At 46.2% G+C, this 19278-nt stretch overlaps 1 protein-coding gene across 3 annotated transcripts in view; it reads left to right on the forward strand.

Annotated features, from left to right (window-relative positions):
* The first annotated feature begins 1619 nt into the window (after positions 1–1619).
* The window catches only part of MARK1 (microtubule affinity regulating kinase 1), a 132219-nt gene continuing 114560 nt past the window's right edge, over positions 1620–19278 (forward strand). For all 3 annotated transcript variants that reach the window (XR_005778542.1, XM_040430459.1, XM_040430460.1), the window contains exon 1: positions 1620–2094. Coding sequence is in view for 2 of the 3 variants with exons in the window: in XM_040430459.1 (XP_040286393.1) it covers positions 2044–2094 (51 nt within the window). In the remaining variant the exon portion in view is untranslated. The remainder of the gene's footprint in view (positions 2095–19278) is intronic.

Here is a 19278-nt window from a genome sequence, read left to right on the forward strand (position 1 = left end):
TCGTTTTGTGCTCTCCATATTGCGTGGACACTGCTAGACCGATAATTAATTGCCAGAACGTCTCCTACCAATGGTCAGTGAAAACCACGGACCAAACACGGACGGCATCCATGTTGTGTCCGTGTTCTTCATGTACCCATCAACTATAATGTGTGTAAGGGATCCAAAATCACGGACAAAAATAGGACGTGCTTCTGGGGTGTCACGAAAACCACTGATGTGTGAATATAAACATTGAAAAGGGCACTTGTCAGCAGGTTTGTACCCATGTTCATATGTGCCCTCATTGCTGAGAAAAATGCTGTTTTAATATATGCAAATGAGCCTGTAGGAGCAACGGGGGCGTTGCCGTTACACCTAGAGGCTCTGCTCTCTCTGTAACTGCCGCACCCTCTGCACTTTGATTGACAGGACCAGGTGTGAAGACGTTTTCACCGCCTGGTCCTGTCAATTAAAGTTGAGAGGGCATTGCAGTTGCAGAGAGAGCAGAGCCTCTAGGTGTAACGGCAACGCCCCCGTTGCTCCTACAGGCTCATTTGCATATATTAAAACACAATTTTTCTCAGTAATGCGGACACATATGAACATGGGACCAACACAGACGCCTTCAGCTGCCAAGTGCACATGTAACAGGTCATAGGTACAAAACTGCTGACAGATGCCCTTTAATACGTGAGCGGTGAACACTTGCGCGATTCACTGGCATGTGAGACGCAGATTTGCTGCCACAAAACACGCCACACGTACCCATCCACCTGTATCCGATCTGAAGGAGGTGGCGTTATATGACCTTTTAACTGGTTTTCTGCGCTTTTTATTACTTTTATGTTTTTTATCCGCATCCGCTTATAGTGAATTTGGCCTGCCAGGGTGTCGGGAAGCGAAGTTTTAGGGTTTTTCTTTATTTTTATGTCTAGAAAATGTCCAAAATCAAGCACTGTTGCACTTCTTTCCCCCGTCCGCTTGCACGCGTCCCCACCCTCCCTTTGCCGTTTAGGCTGGGTTCACACACCACGTTTTCCCCATCCTTTTAACCTATCCAAAAAACGTATACGTTAAACGGATTCCTCAGACTGACGCCATACAGTGGCATCCATTCACCATCGAGTTCCATAATAAAAAACAAAACGAAAAGTATAATTTTTTTTTTTACTGCTGCATTTTTGTATCTTTTTATCTTTCTAAGGCATACGTCAAACGGAGGCATAAAACGTCATCTTTTTTAAGATGTCCGTTTTGGCACCCTAACCAAATACCACAAGTCCGTCATAAAGTTCTCCCTCCCCCCCCCCCCCCCCCCCCAGTTTTCGTCACATGCCGTTATTATTTCCAAATGGCGCAAACTCGTCAATACGGGTCATTTACGCCGTTTCCTTCGATAAACGAGCCCCGGGGGGACGTATCGCGTCGAGTCCCGTGGTCATTACAATCCAAAATCTTCACAGACGACCCCCTATCCCCCCCGGATGATGATGATCCCACTGGAAGTAGTTGTTCTCTTCCTGGACAGGGGAGGGAGGGGTGAGGGGAGGAGGATGAGAGTGCAGCTTGCTGCCTGGGATTTGCTGTCCTGGAAGAGGAGGAGATCTATCTGCAGGGCTGATTGAGAGAAATCTCACTGTACTCCATCCTGAGCACGGCCACCCTCCTCTCTCCCCTTTTTGCATCTACAAATTGGATTATTCTTTGCTTTTTTTTATTGCATTGGATTGATTTTTTTGTGTTTTTTTTTGCATTGCACTAGGATTTATGCTTTTTTCCCACCCTGCATCGGAGTCAGTGATGCAACAGCAAGACCTCAGCTTCCTCCCAGCCTTGGATGTCACCTGCAGGGAATGAGGACACCCCAGCCTGAAGCAGGGGTGGGGACACCCCGTTTTTTGTGCTCCCCCCCAGGAGGGGATGCTGTGATTGTGGAGGAGAGCGTCGTCTGCCTTTACTGACATTTATTTTTTTCTATTTATTGCTCGGTGACATAACGTGTGATAGCGGGGCCTGGCGGAGGAGGAGGGGAGACTGCTGAGCTCGGCGAGCCCTCTCAAGATGTCAGCCAGGACGCCATTGCCCACAGTAAACGAGCGGGACACAGAGAATGTGAGTAGCCCTGCGGGCGAGTCCACTGAGGATGGGGGGGGGGGGCGGTATGAGGTAGGCCATCTAGGGAATTCTTTGGGATTAAATGGATGGCGGGGGAGGAAGGGGAGGGGGCATGTATAATCACACTGTAATCAAAAGAGGCCTATAAAAAAAAAAAAAGGGCGACTGTAGGAGGGGGACGACTGTCCATTAACCCCCTTTATCCCGGGCGTCATTGGAATCTTCCGGTTTGGCCGCCTCAGCTTGGATGTATTATCACAATATGGTTTCCTTCCAGATTAACCCTTGGTAGACCGGAGACCATGTGCAGGGCTTGTGGGCTAGGGAGGTGGCCACCGGCTCTGAGGTAATTGTAGCAGTAACTCGTCAGTTGTCCATAAATCAGATCATCAATCACAGACACCGTTATAAAAATAAAAATGATTCCCACTGTGGTGACAACTGTTGTGGATGAATAAGCATGGGCTCTGAGACCGATTAATAATGGCCTAAAAATCGCTCTGGTATCGAAAACGGCGATCGTTAGCGCGAAATCAGTCGGCAGTCTGTTGAATAATTCTGCCGACAGGACGAGTGTCTGTGTCGACAGGATAATTTCCAACCGACCATCTTCAGACGGCCTGAAATAAGAGGGAAACCTCAACGGACGGCCTCCAAGTGTTTCAGTATGGCTACCAGTAGAGCATAGAGTTTCCCCATACACCGATTGAAATAAAATAATATATTTTTTAAATTGTATTACAATAATCAGTGCGTTTATGCTTCATCGAACGCTCGCTGTGGAGGAAAAAAGTACTGGGACATATGGCCTGAAAACGCTCACTATGAAGGAAAAAATGTATGAGGAGGCACGATCTGAAGAGAAAACTTATCAGAATGCTTGTTCAGGAAACTTGTTCCGATGGGAGCGCTCATCGGGACGCTCGTTCTGACTGGAGCGCTCATTGGGACGCTCGTTCTGACTGGAGCGCACATTGGGACGCTCGTTCTGACTGGAGCGCACATTGGGACGCTCGTTCTGACTGGAGCGCACATTGGGACGCTCGTTCTGACTGGAGCGCACATTGGGACGCTCTTTCTGACGGGGGAGCGCTCATCGGGACGCTCTTTCTGACGGGGGAGCGCTCATCGGGACGCTCTTTCTGACGGGGGAGCGCTCATCGGGACGCTCTTTCTGACGGGGGAGCGCTCATCGGGACGCTCTTTCTGACGGGGGAGCGCTCATCGGGACGCTCTTTCTGACGGGGGAGCGCTCATCGGGACGCTCTTTCTGACGGGGGAGCGCTCATCGGGACGCTCTTTCTGACGGGGGAGCGCTCATCGGGACGCTCTTTCTGACGGGGGAGCGCTCATCGGGGCGCTCACTCTGATGGAAGCGCTCATTGGGATGCTAGTTGTGACGAGGGCGCTCATTGGGACGCTCGTTCTGACTGGAGCGCTCATTGGGACGCTCGTTCTGATGGGGGCGCTCATTGGGACGCTCGTTCTGACGGGGGCACTGATTAGGACGCTCGTTCTGACGGGGACACTCGTTCTGACGGAGGGGCGCTTATCTGGACGCTCGTTCTAACCGGGGGCGCTCATCGGGACACTCGTTCTGACACTGGTGCTTATCAGAAGGCTCGTTCTAACAGGGGTGCTCATTGGTAGGCTCGTTCTGTCAGGGTCCTCCTTGGGATGCTTATTCTGACGGGGGCACTTATAGGGACGCTCGTTTTGATGGGAGCGCTTATCGGGACACTCACTATCAAGAAAACAAATATAGAAGTGCTTGTTCTGAAGAGAACACATATCGAAACTTATGTGAAAGGAACACATATCAAAATGCTTATTCATAAGTAACACATATCGGAACCCTCGTTCTGAAAGGAACATATTAGAGTAAGGCCTCGGTCACATTTACGTTTGACGTTCGTGGAAAATCCATCCGCGTTTCATCTGTAAATATGTACATGAAGAATTAGTGTTTGGTCCCCATGCCTTATTTTTGTCCATGATTACGGATCCCTTACCCACATTTTAGTCTGTGGATCAGTGAAAACCACAGACACAAATGCCATCTGTGTTTGGTCCATGATTTTCACAGGTTGTTGCTAGGAGATGCCTGGAAATTAATTTTCAGACTAGCAATATCTGTGGGATGCGGATGACACACAGAAGACAAAAATCGGACACACAGACCTAAAACGGATTCTTCACGGACATCGTCATAGAAAAACCACTGACCATCTAGTCACTGATGTCATCAGACGTGTGAAAGAGGCCTAATCGATATGTAGAGAACTTACAGGAACACTTGTTCTGAAGGCAACGCGCATTGAAACTTTAAGCAGTAGGGAATCTTGCCACACTTGTTCTGAAGAGAACACTTATGAAATGCACGTTCTGAGGTGAACCCCTGTCGGAACTTATTGGATCTAGAGGAAAAACTTGTCATAGTGCTTTTTATATAGGGAAGGGTAGGTTCACACTGAACTTTTTGGAGAAGGTTTTAAGTTAGATATTCCTGCAGGTTTTTCAGCCAAAGTCAGAAGTGGATCCAGCAGGAAAAAAAGACCTTTTTTTAAATTTCCAATTTCAAATACATTTCTGGTTTTGGAAGACCTGCAGGAAAATCTGCCTCAAAACCCCCAGCAGAAAACTTCATGTGAACCTACTCTTATTGGAGCTTTTAGGAACACTTGTTCTAGAGGAAAACATGTAAGAAATGTATGGGAATGCTTGAGTTGAAGGAAATGCATATGGAATGCATCTCGGAGCAGTCGTTCTCAAGCGAGAGCATATCGGAATCGTCTTTCTCGAGGGAATGTATATTGGAACGGTCGATATGAAGAGAACACTTACTGTAATTTTTGAGCTGGAAAAAATAAATTCCTTATTGGAAAGCTTGTTCTGAAGGCAAAATGTGTTTGTATGCCTGTTCTGGAAGATGTATCGGAACGTTTGTTCTGGAGGAAAGGCAAATTGGAACGCACCTTCTGAAAGAAAGATGTATCAGAATGCTCCTTCTGAAGGACAGATATAGCGGAACATTTTTTCTGAAGGGAAGGAGGACGTATCGTAATGCTTGTTTTGAAGGGAAAGAGGATGTGTCGGAACGCTAGTTCTGAAGGGAGGGGGGACGTATCGGAACGCTAGTTCTGAAGGCAGGGAGGACATATTGGAACGCTAGTTCTGAAGGCAGGGAGGACGTATCGGAACGCTAGTTCTGAAGGCAGGGAGAACATATCGGAACGCTAGTTCTGAAGGCAGGGAGGACGAATCGGAACGCTAGTTCTGAAGGCAGGGAGGACGTATTGGAACGCTGGTTCTGAAGGCACGGAGGACGTATCGGAACGCTGGTTCTGAAGGCAGGGAGAACATATCGGAACGCTGGTTCTGAAGGCAGGGAGGACGTATCGGAACGCTGGTTCTGAAGGCACGGAGGACGTATCGGAACGCTGGTTCTGAAGGCAGGGAGGACGTATCGGAACGCTGGTTCTGAAGGCAGGGAGGACGTATCGGAACGCTGGTTCTGAAGGCAGGGAGGACGTATCGGAACGCTGGTTCTGAAGGCAGGGAGGACGTATCGGAACGCTGGTTCTGAAGGCAGGGAGGACGTATCGGAACGCTGGTTCTGAAGGCAGGGAGGACGTATCGGAACGCTAGTTCTGAAGGCAGGGAGGACGTATCGGAACGCTCATTTTGAAGGGAACAATTGAGACTCTCAGTCTGAATGGGATAAATTTTCAAACACTAGTCCAATTGAGGTACAAAAATCTAGGGGGTAATATTATTATTAATAATATTAATAATAATAATATGTCAATAACCCCTGCTGGCAGTGCAACCATCAAAGTTATGTAGAGGAGCCGGCCTTTACATAACTGCACCACATCGGCGACCGGTCTAAATCTACGTCAGCTGCCTTGCAGATTTAGAACATTTTCTGCACCTAAAACAGGTGTAGAAAATTATAAATGAGGCAGGCCTTCCTTGCCCCCTTTTTTAGACCTGGAGTGAGCGGGGAAAAGTCGCAGATTGAGGCACAAAAAACCTTTATATCAGTTAGTAAATGAACCCCCCCCCCCCCCCTCCCCCATAGTGTTTATGGCCAGCACAACTAGTTGCTTATGCACATATGCCACCCTCCCATTTCCACCTTTTAACCCATTCATATTGCTAATATCCAGGCAGCATGACGTGATGGCGAAGTCATACATTTTCATCTTTAAGGATGGCGGTGGTGAATGTACCATCATCTTTAAGAATTCTTGAGGTCGTGGTGTTTTGGTGCTACATTGCAGGGTTAACCTTTTCCGTGATTAAACTATTGCCATCCATATTGGCTCTTCATTAACCCGTGTAGTGCAGGCAAATAGGCGAGGAGTTAGTTTAGACTCCCTCCGAGGTGACACTCTGCTGCTTATTACGAGCGATACTAGTCTGCACGGATCTCTTTAATTAACCCTTGCGGATGGGTTACTCTGCAGTGTGTCTGTTTGACTGGATAATGGAGAATAATGCAATTTGGTGAACACACCCATGCCCGTTATAGGAGGAAAAGAATATGTGTGTTGTTGCATAGATAATCTAATAATTGCACAGATTTCCACCGCAGGATCCCTTTGTACGCTGGGCTAGTGTTGATTAAGGTGGTCCGGCCATGGCGCAGTTGTTTTGCGCTGTACAGTATTGCATCAGGGGGGTGCATCATTTGCAGCCTGTAGAATTGCATCATGAACGTTATTACGAGGGACAGTACCGGTGCCCTGCAGCATCCACCTTTGTATTTCTCTAGGCGACTGAAGTTGAAATACGAAGCAGAAGACACGTAGAGAGGGCCTTTTGCAGGTTTTTAGATAGTCCCTCTTTGTTCGTACATCTTGAGGAAATTACATCACTCCATTGGCCTCCTGCAGTCCGCTTATCTCTCAAATTCCTGAATGCATTTCGCCCATCAAGTACCTGTGAGACGATTTATCCTCATTCTTGTGCTTTTTATGACGGCTGACGTAGGAGGGGGGTGTTATGGCGTGTACTTTTGTGGCTCAAAGTGATAATTACGGGATTTGGTGTCGATGGGGATTTGACAGGAATCCTCAAATTACACCGTCGTCTGCTGCGCCGCAGCGGTTTGGTCTGTTTGGGGGTCGTGTTTTATGATTGCAGTGCTGGCGAGGCTCCTTGGGTTTTCATCTGGTGTTCTGTGACCGTCCTGACATTTCCATAGATCGTCGTGCCCTATATATAGGATTTCAGCGATGATGCAGTTTATGTTTTTTTTTAGCCTCCAGGCGCCTCGAACGAGTAACCTGTGGAGGTTTCGTCTGATAAAAACTGGAAGCATCTGTGTGTTCTTTCAGTATATTGGGAGATCACAATGGTGAAGGTTCTTGAGGTGGGGTCCATTGTCGAATGGGTCACACTTGTAGGTTTCCTTAGGCCTCTTTTACATGTCCGTGTTGACATCCGTGACAGGTGGTCAGTGGTTCATCCGTGAAGAATCAGTCTTTTTTTTTCGTGTGTCTGTATTTTGCCATGTATATTTCTCGTATACTGCTAGACTGAAAAAAAAATTCCTGAGCACATCCTAGCAAAGATCCATGAAAATCACGGGCCAAACTTGGAAGGTGTCAGTGTTGTGTCCTTGGACTTCATGGACCCATAGGCCACAATGTGCTTGATGGATCCATAATCGCAGACAAAAACCGGGCATGCTTCAGTAAAATACCACTGATGTGTGAATACACACAATAAAGGTAAATATAATGATGACTTATCCTCAGGATTATCACATCGGCGGGGGTCCGAGTCAGCTATTTCAGGGGGCCACCGCGCTTATTGGAGCTCTGGTGAGCACTGCTGACTCCTGGCACTGCTTGGTATTGCAGCTCAGCCCCATTCACTTCAATGGGGCTGAGCTGCAACTAGGTCATGTGACCGATGTACGGTGATGTCACATGGCCTAGGAAGAGGCGGCAGTGCGCACAGAGCACCAGCCTCTTCTAAGAACTGATCGGCGAGGGTCCCTGGTATCGGACCCCGCCGATAGGATATTGACATGACCTATACTGAGGATAGGTCATCAATAGAAATTTACAGATAACCCCTTCAAAGCCACTCGCGTATGATTTGTGGCATACAGTTCACGGTAGAGGACTAGTTTAATATTGCCGTGTGCATAGCCTCTTTGGGTTTTCTGAGTAAGAGTAAGGGGGTGTCCCTCGAGATATAATTTTTTGGAAATACAGAGCAGAATGGGTTAAAAAATAAATAAAAGAAGCATTACTTACCTCACCAATACTCTGCTACCATTCCGACGCTTATCAAGTCCCCACTGGTCTCTGCTTTCTGGTCTTGGCAGTAGATGTGGTGACCTGTCCTCACCAGTGATTGGCTGAATCGGCATCTCCTGCTATTTTCTGTGACCTGGTAAAAGTCGGTCCGGTCCGGTCAGTAATGCATCTTCTTTTTTTTAACCCATTCTACTCCTTAAAAAAAAAAGTTATCCAGCCAGACAGCCTCTTCAAAGAGTTTACTAGGCATCTGATTGACCTTTCTTCCTGTCTTGTTTTACCGCCATAGTGTTTACTGGACATGTGCATGGTAGTATTAAATCCAGAGATTTTACCCAGTGTTTTGTCACTCAAGGGGATTCTTGGACCCGATAAAGGTGACCTTCATGACTTATACATTGAACTGCTTTAGGATCTGTAATGGCAACTGTTTGCCACCTAGGCTTCCTTGATATGACTCAAGAGGGTTACTCAATGATGACTTGTAATCTTAGGTAGAGAGACCTTTCCTTGATTTTATTTTATGCACCGTCTTCACTATTTCTGTATTTGACACTTTCTTCGGTGCCTATGTAAACAGGATTCAGACATTTCGGTCTCTTTGACTTTGGATTGCAGAAGGTTTTTTGAAGGATCTCTCCACATTGATAGAGACACACAGTCTATGGATTGGACCGTGTCCCACATGCCAGGCTTAACCACTTGTGGATTTTGGTATGACATGCATTAATGACACTGGAGACCGGTGTCAGGGTTCTTGCACCTAACACCTTTAAAGGGTAACAAGAGGCCGAGAGAGTGTCCTTCATGTTGATTGATCTGGCACAGCTGAGGACTCTATTTTACATAACCAGGAGCCGTGCCACTTAAATAGTTTGTCTACTTTAGAAAACTTAATTTTTTTAGTTTTTTGTAAAACAGTATATTGAATTCTGAGTTAGGGCTCATGTACACAAACGTATTTTTTCTGCGTCCGTTCCGTTTTGTTTTTTTTGCAGCCCGTATGCAGAACCATTCAGTTCAAGCGGGCCAAAAAAAACCCAGAAATGACTCCATGTGCATTCCTTGTCCGTATGTTTGCATGGCCGTTCTGCAAAAAAATAGAACATGTCCTATTACTGTCCGCATTACAGACAAGGATAGGACCGTTCTGTTAGGGGCCGGCCCTTCTGTTCCGCAAAATTACGGTATCCATGTCTTGTGAATCAGCAATACATCCAACGGCTACCGTGCCCGTGTTGAGGACCGCAAATAGCGGTCTGCAATACACGAGCATCGGCTGTGTCAACTCTGTGCTGCGGAGGTGAACCCATTGACTTGAATGGGTCCGCGATCTACAAAATACGGCAAAAGATAGGACATGTCTGTGGTTTTACTTTTTACAGGTAAGGGTACTTTCACACTTGCGTTGTTGGATTCCGGCAATCTGTATGCAAACGGATACCATTTGTAGATGGATCCGGATCCGTCTCAGAAATGCATTGCAATACTGTATCCGTCTCTCCGGTTGTCATCTGGAAAAACGGATCCGGTACTTATCTTTTTCACATTTCGCACATGCGCAGACTGCAAAACCGTTTTTCCGGAACATTTGGGGCCGCATCCGGCATTTAATGCATTTTAATGGAAAAAAAAAAGTGTTCCGGAATTTTGGACGGAGAAAATAACGCAGCATGTACAGTGACTGAACTGAAGACATCCTGATGCATCCTGAACGGATTGCTCTCCATTTAGAATGCATTATGATAAAACTGATCATTTTTTTTCCGATATTGAGCCCCTAGGTCGGAACTCAATACCGGAAAAGTTAAACCAAGTGTGAAAGTAGTCTAATTGCATTTAATTAACCTGTTTCTTTAGTAAAAACATCACCTCAGTCACTGTGTTAGGGCTCATTCACACGACCGTGGCTCGGATGCGGACCCATTCACTTCAATGGGGCCGCAAAAGATGCGGACAGCACTCCGTATGCATTTTGTGGGCCCCAATGCACGAACACCGTCCGTGGGGCAGCCACAGCGGATAGCAGACCCATTCACTTTAATGGGTCCGCGATCCGGCCGTTCCGCAAAAAGATAGGACATGTTCTATCTTTTTGCGGAACGGAAGTACGGGACGAAACCCCACGGAAGCACTCCGTAGTGCTTCCGTAGGGTTCCGTCCCGTGCTTCCATTCCGCACCTCCGGATTTGCGGACCCATTCAAGTGAATGGGTCCGCACCCGTGATGTGGAATGCCCACGGAACGGCACCCGGCAAATGCGGTCCGCAATACGGCAACGGGGCGCACACATTCGTGTGCAGGAGGCCTAAAGTTTACAGCCACACGTGGTGTAAATGTTGCAGACTCATGGGTAGAAAGCTATTGCTGAAATTATCCACCACGGATTTCATCCTTTTGGGGGTGAAATTTGCAAATCCACAGCATTTACTCATCAAATTCTGAAGCAAAATCTGTAGGTGGTTTTTGGTGCAGTTTTTGTTTTTATAGGTGACATGTTAAATATCATATATTTTTTTTACCTATAAAAACTGCAACCACATAAAAAACCGTGACTGCACTTTCAGACTCTCTTAGGCCGGTTTTCCACGCTCTAACGTGATGGATGCCGACTGATTCCGCTAGCTGGAGCTGCGACTGATCTTCAATGAGGATTCCCTCATAAATCATTCAAAGTTTTTCTGACAGGAGAATTGCACAAAGTTTTGCAGCCTCGTCTGTGCCCGACATAGTGAGGGATGGATCACGCAACTGTCTTGTAATTGCCGAAAGGCAGGTACTAATTATTAAACTGGATCTCTTCCCAGAGCGCGGGCTTCCTCCAGGAGCGTCTCACCTAACTGGTATTATTACCTGTCTGGGTAGCGGATGACATATGGCAGCACTTACTGGTCTCTGAATATTTTCTTGTATCTTAGGGTCATAACGGCGCTAAGGGCGATGCCACAGGTAGTAGCTGTGTTGCGGTCAAAAACCATAACCGCATACGGTGTCGGCATATTTTTTTGGGAATTTGTTTGCAGTTTGTACAAAAATGTTGCATTTGACAAAGTGGAAACATACATATATATATATATTTTTTTATTGTACAATTTTTACAGGTAATAAAAACCTGCATGCAGTTGTAATTATTTTTATTCACCGCAAAACTAATTTTGAATCTAATTATTAAAGGGCTTGTATAGGATTAAAGGCTTTCTTCCAGAAACACACCTGTCCATAGGTCATGTCTACTATTGTAGATCAGGTATTTGGAAGTGGATGGATCTGGGCCACCATACCGCACTCAACCTGCGGACTGGTGTGGTGCTGCACTGTTCTTGAATGAGGCAGCCATGTTTTTCTAATTCGGTACAACGCCTGCTCCTGCCCTTCAGACTTGGCCTGGCATGGACTTCCCTTGGATGCCCGTTGAGTCATATTTGACGACTCTCCCAATACATCTTGAACGTTCCTGGAAAATTAGGAGACCTCCTGGATGAGATTTAAGCTGCTGATATTCGAAAGGTTGTACGGTTTTACAGGCTAAAATCCTCCCTGCCTGGCTATTAGAAGCATCTTGGTCGATGTTAATTCCAAAATTTGCCAGCTTGCCTATTGGCTTCCATGTAGGTGTCGAATATTGGAGACCCACCTTGCAAAGACTGGTCCATCAGATCAAAAAATTTTACCTGTACAAATTTTACCTGTCTCCACTTGAATATCTAGCCATGGTCAGTATTTACAAATAAATATGAAAAGTGAAATAGTCCCCAGACGGTAAAACAAGTCCTACCAATAGTCCTCTTATGCGCCAGTCAACGTTACTCTACAAGTCCTTCGGCACTCCTTCAAATTGTCTTTCACAGGGCCCAATGCAAAGTTAATATGCATATTGTCCACAGTGCATCACTTTGTGATGTAAGCATGTGACAAATAAACATTTTTCTAGTTTGTCAGTGATCAGCCCACCTTTACACAAGACACTTAACGGGATTGAGCATCCATAGGGATGTTCGCCATTTCTAGCAGTCCCGTACAGATGATTAGAGAAGGGTGAGTTTTGGCCTAGTTTGCCCTATAGAAGGCTGATCTGCCCGGAGAACCCACTCATATGTAGTTTGATTGCCTTGAGAAGAATGTCCCCTCTGGAATCTACCTCTGTGGGTAGGAGGCCCTGAGGATGTCCCTGCTAAGGAGCTACTCTGTGAATGCCCGCCTCCAGTGGCACAACCGTTCCAACGCATTTCATTCGGGTGTTCAGTCTGAACTCGGCAGAGGACATCTAAAAAAGAGTAAAATGAAGAAGAATGAAAAAGAAATGCGGCTGTGCTCTACAGCATTGCTGCATATACTGTAGCAGGAATGAAAGTCCAGGAACCAGATGGCATTTGCTGGAGGAGCGCCCTGTGTTTTCTAGCACATAAGCGGCATAAAGTTATCACACCACAAAGTAATGCTATAAAAACAAAACTCAAAAAACAATGTTTGAATGCTGAGTTTTTTATGTCCTCCTCTCCCCTCCACAAATAAATAAAAGTTATACAATACATTAGATGTACCTCCAGAATGGTGCCATTTAAAAATACAACTTGTCTCGCAAAAAACAAGCTCTCATAATTGGCTGACCCTCGGTGGAGATCATTCTTACCTGCTGCTGGGTCACTCCCCGGCTGGCCTCTCCCTGCAACCCTGAAAACAACATCCGTCAAAGGGGGACACGTGACCACTCCTGGCAATCATAGACCGCATTGGTGACCTGCTCCCCATGACCAATTGTCACCACTGGGGCTTGTGATTGGCTTCAGTAGTCACATGTCCTGGGGCAGATTGGCCATAGACCTTACAGGGAAATTTCCCGGTGGCCGATGCCCAGGGAACCACCTGAGCCTTCCTCACGGCCGGCCAGTGGAAGTTTTTGGGGATGTACTTTGTGACCGACTGTGGTATTTGGCTCTGTTGGGGTGGTATAATGTTGGCCCTGCCTTCCATCAATTTGGACCCGACTACAAAACGGGGCCACTTTTAGTGTTTTAGCAGTCCGCACCTGCACATGTCCCCTGTGATCTGATTTATGTTTTCAGCACTGCAGGGTGAGGGAGAGCCGCCCGAGAGCGATAGACACCGAACCCAGCGTCAGGGACTAGGTAAGTATGATCTCCACCGCGCGTCGCCCACTTTGGGAGGTCTGTGTTAGTCTTGGATAAACCCTTTAACGCATGCAAATGGTTAGCATCATGCTTTGGGGATACTTCTGTGCATCAGGCCGTAGAAGGATGAAGGATAAAACCTGCTGCAGTCTACAGGAGAACCGCGGCTCGGAAACTTGCCAGCAAGACGACAACCAACTCAAGAATAAAGACCCTCAGACTTTATAGCTAGTATTTCTCTTGGTTATTTTTTAATGCACAGGCACTTAACTCAGTTCTTATGTAGCACTGACTCCTCCGTAAGAGCTAATAAGGAGATTGAAAGTTCTTCTGCAGGGAACATAAATCCAGACTCAGTGGATGACATATTAATGTATCTGTCAGAATTACTAGTCGGATGAGGGCTTTGTGGTTGTATTGTGCGCTGTGAGGTTAAGTGATGGATTTGATTGTACTTTTATGAAGTGTTTCTAGATGAGTGGACCTGAAGATGTCTCCTGTTGAGATCACCAGAAAATATTACATCCCGTTCACTCGCATAAAATAGTTAAAATATGGAAATAAATGGGAGGATGGAATGTAGACTTGTTGATTCTCTCTTCTTCTGTATTGTGTGTGTGTGTGTGTATGTTCATTTATTTCGAGCATTTTTCAATTCTATCAGTATCCAGCATTTTTTCGTCCATTGCTTATTCACAAATTTAGGGTACTTTCACACTTGCGTCAAAGTTTTCCGGTATTGAGTTCCGTCCTAGGGGCTCAATACCGGAAATAAACTGATCAGTTTTATCCTAATGTATTCTGAATGGAAAGCAATCCGTTCAGGATGCATCAGGATGTCTTCAGTTCAGTCCTTTTACGGTATTTGGACGGAGAAAAAAAACGCAGCATGCTGCATTTTTCTCTCCAGCCAAAATTCCGTAACACTTGCCAGAATGCAGGATCCGGCATTTTTTCCATTGGAATATATTAGAGCCGGATCCGGCATTAAAATTGCCACATTGACGGATCCGGTCTGCGCATGCGCAGACCTTTTAAAAATGTAAAAAAATAAATACCGGATCCGTTTTGCCGGATGACACAGGAGAGACGGATCCGGTATTTCTATGCATTTTTCAGCCGGATCCGCATCCAAATTTGGTCCCCTGATGAACTAGTGCCTGATGGGCACAGTGAAACGCGTAGGAACGCATACGGTTTCCCTTTTTTCTTTCTTTCTTTTTTAATTTGAGGTGTATTATATTAATACGTGTAATTTAATAAAGTGTAACCTTTGACGTGACTATTGGACATTCTTTTGGTGATGGTACTCTATTCTGTGTCAGGGGCCAGATAGGGTGACCAGGAGGTTCCTGACACGGGATCGCCCCTATCGGGGTGGCTATTCTGTTCTTAGGTAGGGACTCAATAGGGAGAGCATTAGGGACATATTAATTCCTCCTCTTCTACACAGTATGGAATTTCTGGAGTCATAGGAGGTGATATCCAGCTATGTTTTTTAGGATATAAATTAAAAGTTATGTTTTAGTGGTGTTTGTCTGTGACACTCAAGTGACTTCTGGCCATAATACAAGAACCAGTATAGATACTTGAGCACAGCCACTGTTTAGTGTCTTGGTGTTGGTTTGTTGGGTAAATGGACAGAGCAAATCTCACCCTAGACCTCAGCTTCCTGGATCACTGTGACGGTGATTTTTCGGAAGTTAGGATTTGGAGAGTTGTCTCATGGCAGACTTTGAAGGCATATCCTCAGCATATGCCTTCAGTGTCCAGTTGACGAAAAAAAATGTTGACTTGGGGTAGCGTTTTAGATGGGGTGCATAGTCGAACATTGAGTTTTCTAGCAGAGATGCCACTTCATTCCAGCAATCAATAGACATCACAAAGGTTGAACCCTCATGATTGGATTGTGATGGTGATATGCCACCAATGTCTGCTCTCTTGCTCTTAAAGTGGTTGGCCCACCAAAAACATAACTTAATAAAGCATTGGTCATGCATGCATACCACTGCTATGTTCATTGTTTATTGGACCAACAGAGATAGCAGAGCATTGGACACAGCTATCTCCACCAGTCGCTCCATTCATTCAAACCACGGGACACTTACAAATCCTGGACCTCCAACCATCATACATTTATCCCTATCATGGGGATAGGCAATACGTGCTTTTCTTGGGCCAACTCCTTGTTGGCTTACAAAACAGCCGAGCTGGCGTTCTCTATGTTCATTTCGGGGATCCGTTCTGGAGATAAATGAAGTCTGGGGTTGTCGTTTTAAGGGATTTCCCACTGGAGACATTCGGCTGAACCGGTGTTTACCAACTAGTGGCTAAAGAGCCACATGGAGCCCTTGGGCCACCTGCATTTGTCTGCCCGTCTGTTGGCAGCTCCAGAAGCTATTGTGCACTACTGGCGCTAGGGATGTCCTAGCATTACTAGAAATTGTCCAATCATATTATTCACAGCCATGACACGTCTGTCCATATGCCGCCTTAGGTCATATGGGTGTTATGGGAATCCGCTTTTATGAGCCAGAATGGAGAGACAATCTGTAAGAGTCCATGGCAGCAGCAGAGGAATCGTCCGGCTGTTCACCGGTTTTCCCGGCAAATCAGTCATGAGCCAGGAGCAACCCGCCTATCTGATGAGACAACCCTTTTTAACATGAAGGTAAAAGCCACATCCCTAGGCCATTGTTACACATCATTTCTCATATTTGAAAGTGGCGTACGACCTACAAAATGTTGGGGACCACTGGGCTAAGAGCCCTTTTGCACAGGCCGATGACGAGGAATGAGGAATATTTGTGCCTCATGTAAACATGCTGCTGATTACCGAGTAACGGCTCTTCGTCGGTGATTGTATCTTGCAGCCGGCACCCAAATTCATCGTTTGTCTCAGTACATCGTGTACCAACAATGTGAAGACTGAATGGGAGACGGATGATCATATTAAAGGGGTTGGCCCCTCGGGGACACTGATGGATATCTCAAGGATATGCCATAACGTCAGATGGTGCAGGTCCAATCTCTGGGACCTAGTTTTATCTCCGGCACCATATCTTTGGCCCCTTGGGGGAAATTGATGCATATCCCTAGGATATGCCATCAATGTCAGGTGCGGGTCCCACCTCTGGGACATGGTCATATCTCCAGAACGGGTCCCTGAAGTGAATGGAGATTGAGTGCACAGCAGTCCCACAGCAGTGAATGGTAAGCGCACCGCGAAAGTGTGGTCACTGCTCCATTCACTGCTATGAGCAGAGACAGTGCTCCCTGTTCACTTCAGAGGTCCTGTTATGGAGATAGGTGCAGGTCCCACCTCTAGGACCCGGACCTACCTATCGATATGCCATCATTGTCCCAGATGGGCCAAGCTCTTTAACAGTCATTCCTCCCCCATATAATAACGAGCGCTGACTGACTTGATCCTTCTCTAGGTGACGTCTAGAGCTCTAGAACCTTCTTTTTTCTGGAGATTTCTGTGAGAACCTGATAGATCGCCATGGATTTCCTAAATTTTTCTTCCATTGCATGTAGAATATGAGTCAGGCCCGTGAAAGGAACTTATTTAGAGGTGGAAACACATCAAAATCAGCACCAAAAAACTCAGTGTGAATTGGCCCTTAGTGTCCTGCTCCAATGATGGGTGTCACCAGCTCGGTGGTCTCGTGCTTTGCCAGTGGTAGAGGCAGTTGTTATGAAGCAGCTGTAAGCCCCTATGGCTCCGTGGTTGGCACTTCTGTGCGGGAGTCCTGCGCTTGTATCTGATTGGGGGTCAACATGTTCCCAAGGATTGTGAGATGACACTTATCGCACACTACCAGCTTCTTGCTTATGCAGATGACTCCATTGGCGTCAAGGTTGGCTGGGTATGATGTATTTTGCTAGGCAGATATTTGGTTACAACTTGCAAAAGAGCTTGTCCAGAATTTTTACAAGTGATGGCCTATGCTCAGGATAGGCCGTCAATATCCAATTGGTGGGTGGTTCGACCCATGCCCCCCTCAGATCAGCTGTTTCAGCTCCGCCTATTATGTAGTGGATGGAGCTGGTTAGTGCAGTGCTCCTCCCATTCACTTCAATGGGAGCAGCACTGCAGTAACCAGCTCTGTCCACTACGCAATGGTCGGCACTGTGTAGTTCCAGCACCTCTGCAAAACAGACGATCGGTGGGGATGAGGGGTGTTGGGCCACCACCGATCACATGTTGATGTCCTAGCCTCTGGATAGGTGATCACATATAAAAATACTAAACAACCCCTTTAAAGAATAGTTGAAAAATGAATGCACCCCCCCCCCCCCCCCCACCCCGGTTATCAGAACCTTCTTTTCTCTGGAGATTTCTGTGAGAACCTGATAGATCGGCATGGATTTCCTAAATTTTTCTTCCATTCCATGTAAATACAGCCTTCTTGGACTACAACCTATCATTTTTTATTCTCCCATTTTTTTCTATTGTGTAGAATATGAGTCAGGCCCGTGAGATACTCATCCAAGTCCTGACGTATAGAATGAATACACAGATCCTTTAACCCTTTCTCCCAGATGCACGCTGAAGCAATTTACTTGCATTACAAAAGCCGCCAAGCTCTAATTTGCATACTTTTAATGGAAAACTGAATTAATCGCGGGTCCCTTGTGCGTAGGAAATCCCGGCTTCTATGAAACAGAATATTGAATTCCTGAAGGGTCTTATTTAATAGTTTTCTTCAGGGTAGACTATTAATTGGATGCAGATTGTGACTTAATTGCGGGAGTATGAATTCCCCGTCTGCCCTGCCATTCAAACACTGAATTTCCACCAAAATCAAACCTTCCCGATTAGTGTGCGTTCACACATACTGAGTGACACCAGTATCGAGTGCCTTCAACTTACGGTAGTTCATTTGTAGACGCCATGTTGCCGAAAAACGCATTGCAAAACTGCAGGAGTTCGAACTGAAACGCGCTTGGATTTTGACACATATTATTCGGTCTTGTGACACAATTCTGATCCCATTCGGTACTCGTGAAAGCACCTTAATTGTAGGATTGTAAATCGTCCTTTTAATGGTCGTCACCCAGCTTTCCCAGTTAAAGGGGTATTCCGGCTAGGGAAATTTATCCCCTGTTCACAGGATAGGGGATAGCTATTAGATCTCGTGATCAGTAGGGCTCACATTGCTCACGAGAACAGAGACTCCATTTTCTGTGTAGCACCCCTGAAATACAAAGCGGCTGTTTGGAAATGGGGGGCTCCAGGCCCCCATTCTTGTCGATAGGGGGTAAATTTCTTTAACCAGAATATCCCTTTAACTGAATGGATGCAATTTTCTCAATTACTATTTGGGGAATACTATCCCTCCTTGGGGAGAGAGAGTGCCTTAATTGCGTAAGGAGGCTTATAGGCCATACGTTGTCACAGACGTACCAAGGCATACGGACGTCCCGGCGATAGTGGCAGGAGATCTGTGAGACTGGCAACAGGAGGCTTTGATCTGACAGGTTTTCCTTGTGGATCAATAGGCGTCTGTGTTGTTTCTGGTAATGGCCACACCCCTTGCCTCCAGGTGTTGCTTATGTGGTCATTTACCTTCCTGATTTATAGTTGCTTTTCCCACTATGCTGTGCGGTTTATAGCTTCTGTGCCTGTGGATTGTTTGTGGTTGGATCTCGGCTAAATTCCTGGTGCTTCCATAGCCTCTTTGAAGTTAAGTCTTTCCTTTCCCTTTTGTATTTTGTTTGGGTTCTGTGTGTTGCATTTCCCTATTGTTTGTATTAGGCCTGAAGTA

The sequence above is a fragment of the Bufo bufo genome, chromosome 4 (genome assembly GCF_905171765.1).
Source record: "Bufo bufo chromosome 4, aBufBuf1.1, whole genome shotgun sequence".
Lineage (NCBI taxonomy): Eukaryota > Metazoa > Chordata > Amphibia > Anura > Bufonidae > Bufo > Bufo bufo.